The sequence below is a fragment of the Gekko japonicus genome, unplaced genomic scaffold (genome assembly GCF_001447785.1).
Source record: "Gekko japonicus isolate JY-2015 unplaced genomic scaffold, Gekko_japonicus_V1.1 scaffold193, whole genome shotgun sequence".
NCBI lineage: Eukaryota > Metazoa > Chordata > Lepidosauria > Squamata > Gekkonidae > Gekko > Gekko japonicus.
Genome location: NW_015161952.1, coordinates 88097 through 94096, shown reverse-complemented (window position 1 = coordinate 94096; position 6000 = coordinate 88097). Strand labels below are relative to the sequence as shown.

General features: G+C 44.8%; 1 protein-coding gene across 1 annotated transcript in view; it reads left to right on the top strand.

Moving 5' to 3' along the window:
- WDR49 (WD repeat domain 49) overlaps positions 1–6000 on the top strand; it is a gene marked incomplete at its 3' end in the record, with an annotated part of 100506 nt that overhangs the window by 7965 nt on the left and 86541 nt on the right. The window contains exons 3-4 of the mRNA XM_015429452.1: positions 845–1021; positions 4137–4311. Coding sequence (XP_015284938.1) covers positions 845–1021; positions 4137–4311 — 352 coding nt within the window. The remainder of the gene's footprint in view (positions 1–844; positions 1022–4136; positions 4312–6000) is intronic.

Genomic DNA, 6000 nt, shown 5'->3' with positions numbered 1-6000 from the left:
GGGGGGAAGGAGGTAAAAAAAAATTATCCTGCAGTTGCTGCTCTACTCATACTGAATAGGAAGATACGGATCCTTATTTGGAATCCCATGAACTGCCTTTCTCTTTCTGCACTTTACTGGTGCCTTGCTCCTGTGGGGGTGGGGGGGGGGGGAAGGAGGTAAAAAAAAATTATCCTGCAGTTGCTGCTCTACTCATACTGAATAGGAAGATACGGATCCTTATTTGGAATCCCATGAACTGCCTTTCTCTTTCTGCACTTTACTGGTGCCTTGCTCCTGTGTCAGCCTGAAGGTGCAGTAATTTCCAAAATGTATAGTGCCACAGGGATTACTAGTTACAAGAGAGGATGCAGTAGATCTTGAGAAGTCATCAATGTTGGATGCATCCATGATCATTGCAGGGAGAACAAATATGGCATTCCTTCTTCTTCCCTCTCTCGATAAATGGGCCATGACACCATCCTAGGAAAAGGAGGAAGGGTGCACCAGGATTGTCTGATCCAGCCCATACAACATCTGACAGTCATGTAGGGCTCCAGAATCTTCACAACTACCTAGAAGTCACTGTCCTAACACCTGAGTTCTGACCAACTCAGCATGGGAAGAACGAGATACAGCAAGACACTATTAATTAAGGCAACCATACTAATAAGTTGGATGTCTGTTAGTTTTGCATAAATATTATAAAAATACATTGTTTGTTGCATTGATGTTATACTACTGGATTTGAGACAGAAGTGGCAACATGGGAAAATGGACAAGCCTTTTTAGAAACCTTTGGGTGACTTAGGTTGGAGGAGCTCTCCCCCTTTCCCCCCACATTAACTTTCTTTCATTCTTGTAGGTAGCTGTTGCATTTACAAGCAAAGAGGTTTACTTTGCTGAGCTGAATTCCAAACAAGGGTTCTCTTGTCAGTACAGACTTCAGGGCCTGGAAGGAACAGTGATATGCATGAACTATTGGTGTAATCCTCATGACGGAAATGAAGCCATTTTGACTCTGGGGGATGTCTGTGGGCAGGCAAGTACAGCACAAAATCTAGCAATACTTTATATCAAGTCAGATCATCAGTCTTCCTTGACTGCAGTGACTCTCCAGAGGCAGGTCTTTCCTAACATCTGCTCCTTGAAATCATTTATATTAATAATGCCCAACATGTCACCCATGGTGTCTGCTAGTGGATTTCCTAGCACCCATTTACTTCTTCCCCAAGGCAAACAGCCACTCATGGCTTTCCTCCACAGGGAGGAGCTTCAGAAAAATCCAAGAGGCATCACCTTTGCATTTCCAGAGAGCACTAATTTGGAAATGGCTGCTTTCATCATAGGAGGGAGGCTACACTTGTTATATCTCAGACCCAGAACTTTATGGCAGTCATTTTGTGAGGGTTCCCACCTCCTGTTGTCAACATTCCAGAAGTGCCACCTGGCTCACCAGTAGGATTGCCAGCCTCCAGGTTGGGCCTGGAGATCTCCCACTTTTACAACTGATCTCCAGTTCCCCTGGAGAAAATGGCTGCTTTGGAGGATTGACTGAATGGCATTGTAGCCTGCTGGGGTCCCTCCCCTCCCCAAACTCTGCCCTCTCCAGGCTTCACTCCCCCAAATCTCCAGGTATTCCCCAACTCAGAGCTGGCAACCCTAGGATCTCAGCTCTACATGGAGATCCTGGGGACTGAATCTAAAATGGACCTTCCACTCAAAAAAAGCACTGCAGGGCCTGAACCAGGGACTGTCTATTTGCTCCCCTGGGGCTGCTAAGTATACAGTGATGAAGCCTTCCATTGTACAAGTCTTGGATAAGCTGGGGAATGAAAAATTCTGCACAAAAGTTCAGCAATCCAGTTTAGACAAAAAGACACCATGCAAGAAACGTATGATGAGGATCTTCTAGGGTTTCTTTTTAAAGCCCAAAAGAGCCTCAGGGGGTATCAGTTTGGATTGGGGCCATGGCACAGGGGGCAAATTCTTCAATACTTTTCCTTGGAGAGGGACCCAGAACATTTTAAAGACATGCTAGTCACCATTACCAAAGCAATTTAGAGACTGCTCGTTGCTCAGTGGTAGAGAATGTGGTTTGCAAGCATCTCAGCCTCAATCCTTTCAACTAAAAAGATCCCAGATCAGAGGGCTTGGAGAACTATTGCCATTCAAAGGAGACAATACTGACTCAGAGGGAAAGGCCTGAATCAAAATAAGCCATCTTCTTATGTATATTGTGGAACACATTTTCAGACTTGAAAGGGATGTGGGAAATCATTGATCAGGCCTCCTGACTTTTTATGCTAACTTAAAAGCAGTCATGCAGGGCTCCAAATTGAAATGGAGCAGCAGTAGTCCCCTGACCTGGATAGCCCAGGCTAGCCTGATCCTGTCAGATCTCGGAAGCTAAGCAGGGTCGGCTTTAGCTAGTATTTGGAAGGGTGACCTCCAAGGAATACCAGGGCTGCGATGCAGAGCCAGGCAATGGCAAACTACCACTGACATGTTGCTTGCCTTAAAAACAAGTCTTGCTCACCACCTAGTGGTGCATAATGCTTAAAGAGCTAGAACTTCTGACTGCCAGACAGTCTTAGGATCTCCTAGCTATTCTACACACAATGCCACGCAATAATTATAATAATTATTAATGTGTGGGAACAGAAGCTGTTGACTTTCTACACCACCATTTTCTCAATCTAATTTCTCTCTCCCTACTAAGGTCTAAGTGTCACAAACAGCACTATGTTTGCAGAATGGAACCTTCCCACTTTCTGTTTCCTGCTATAGCCTGCTGTTCTTCTTAAAATTCAGCTGGTGGGGGAGCAGATATCAGCAGAGCCTTGGAAACAGTTTTGAGGGGGGTCTTGAAGAGGGAGTGGGAATTGGCAGAAATCTTGTGTGAGCAGAAATGTCCCTTCCACAACAACACTGTAGTGTTGATCTAACTCAGAACTTCCTCTGGCTGCTTTTCTTAGAAATGAAAAATCTCTCTTGTGTGTATCTCTTGGCCCTCAGAAGTCCAGGTCTGGAGAGATTTTGAAAGTGGAAGGAGTCGTAGGATCCAGCATGCTAAATCTCCACCTACATTTTTAACCCCAGCATAGTGGGAAAACACAGTAGGTTGGGTCCTATTAACCATGAGCAGAAAGTGGCTTGGGGACATGGACCTATTGCACCTCTTCCTTCTCCCAGAAGCCTCCTGAGATATCTGAAAAGATGATGCTATGAAAAGTTGATGCTATGAATGAAATAATATAGGACACATGAGGATGTATGGAAGAGGAATTCAACAACACCTTTCCTCTTTCTTCCATTGGTGGAGTTTCTGCTACTCCAAAAGGCTCAATCTCTGCAAGAGGAAAGTGGAGAGATTATCACCAATACCCCATGTGTTTTAGTTTATGTCCATGGCGCAGCCCATGACTTCAAGCACCAGCTTTTCTGAGATCTTGGGATGTTACTGAATGTGTACGTGTGGGGGATGCGGAACAAAAATGCCGGTAGCTCATAATTCATAGAATCCAACAGACTGTGTTTTCCCACTGTGGGGTTAATAGTTTGGGTGGATACTTGTGATGGGGAGATTAATCCATGTTCTATCACTGCTGTGGCTTTGCTTTAATTCAGATCCAGCTGTGACCACTTCTTTTAGAGACGAACATATTAGGAGATGCTCTTCCAGATCTCCTGTGTGTGTCCTTTGTCATTTGGTCATCAGAAGTCTGGCTTGGGTGAGGCTTCTTCCCCCTGTAAAAATACAAGTCTATTGTATCTCACTTCTCCGATTCATATTCATGAATTCCACAAAACTCTTTCTAGCTGTCCAAGGTTTTGCTCCCTTCATTTCCCTTTAGATTGGGTCATCCTCCTCTTTGTCAAATTCATACCCTTGCCAAGCTATACATATTGCCAAGCTATACCTATTTAACCGATGTCCATTGTCCCTTCCTAAGCAAATCCCAGCAGCCTCATTAATGAAAATAGCCATCGCAGTGGCTATGAAATTTAAATGCCTGCACGTTATGAATTTATAACAAAGTAGAGGCTTTGTACGATAGTCCGGCTATTGCCTTCAGTAATAGGTTGCTTTGAAATGTCGAGAGTGGTAAAAAAAAAACCTGCTTTAAAAAAATTATTAATTCTTTCCCTCCCAGGTTCAAGCAATTGTCTTCAACACAGCCCTGATCTCATTGTTTGAACGACCTTCCAATTCCCAGGAAGATGAAAATGTGACAATGACAATTAATTGGCAAGAGCTGGTCTCTGGATATCACAGATGCTGCTATGTATTACAGCACAGACTTCATGACAAAGAATGGGTTAGACAAGGTACTGGACCTGAGAAACAATGCAGGGAGGGGGCTTTGAATCCTCTGCAACAGCCTTTTGCTGTCTATTGTGGGCACGGGGTAAAATATTAAAACGAGGGATGTCCTGCACTTCTTCTTGGATTCTGGAACTCTTAGCCCCAGCAGCTCATAATTGAAGCCAGACCCTGTAACTTCTCTGAACTTCTTATTCACTATCGGTATTTATACCCTGCTTTTCTTCCCAATGGGGACTCAGAGCAGCTTATAATATTGTTATCCCCTCCTACACTTTATCTTTGCAACAACAACCCTGTAAGGTAGGCTACATCGAGAGAGTTTGCCTGTCCCAAGCTTGCTCAGCAAGTTTCCAAGGGAGTGTGGGGCTTCAAACTTGGGTATCCCAGATCCTCGTTGTTGTTATTGTTGTTGTTATTTGTTCTTACACCACCCTCCATGTGAGGTGGGTTCAGGGCAGTGTACAGCAGGTTAAAAACAGATGACATAATAATTTAAACTGTTAAAATCAAGAGCTACGAGACAACAAGTTCCCAAAGCCTAAGGTGCCATAATTTACAGATTTCATAACCCCGATCAGCAGGGGAGGGAGGAGAGAGAGAGAGGAGGACAAACCATACCATTGCTCTCTTCAACCATTGCTGTTGGGCACTCTTACCACTACAACACTAATCTATTTACTTTTGTGGATAGATTTATATACCACCTTTCTGCCATTGTTATTCTTTGGCATGGAGTTACAGGGCTCTTTTTGTAGAAAAAGCACAGCAGGAACTCATTAGCATAATAAGCCATACCCAACAGCAGAAACCCATTAGCATATAAGGCCCCGCCCCTGATAGCACAGCTCATTAGCATATTAGGCCACAACCCCATGTTACCAGAAGTGTGGTCATCCAGCCACACCCACCTTTTGCTTCTTATTCTGTTTACCTTGTTTGTTGTCAAAACCCAGGGGTTTTTTTTGTAGCAGGAACTCCTTTGCATGTTAGGCCACACACCCCTAATGTAGCCAATTCCAATGAGATTCTGCTGTTGGGTGTGACTTGTTATGCTAATGAGCTGCTGGGCGTGGCCAACTCAGGAGCCAGCCGGAACTCTGTTCCTGTGCGTTCCTGCCCAAAAATAGCCCTGATATACACCTACCAAAGGAGGGGAAGCACTTCTACACATAGTTGATTCCTCTCATTCCTTCCATTGATTCCATCCAGTGACAACTTCTCTGATGTAATGACATTTCCATCTGTAGAGGAGGGGAGGGAGATTTTTTTTGATAATTCCCCCTTCTACTGCTGACTCTGTTTGGCTCTCCCACACTGTTCCTGGGGTCCCCTGAATTGTAGGAGCACAATTTTGGAGGGCACAGAACAGGATTGTCAGGCCTCCTGCTGGCAACCTAACTCTTCTGGCTGCTGCTCAGAGCTGTAGCAGGAGAAAATTAAACAAACAAATAGCTGTTGGGGCAAGGGCATGACACACCACCTCCGGGTTTCCCCCAGAAGGGACATCACACCGTTGCTGATGGCACTTGGGTTGCTGACAGGGGGGACTGGATGGTACAAAATCCCCGGGGCACAGGTCAGGAGGGCCCAATGCAGTTGGAATAATCCAACGCACTTCCATTGATTATACTTTAAGTGCAGTTCTGCGCTTCAGCCACTAGTGATGTAGGCAAGGCAGAACAGAGAAAACA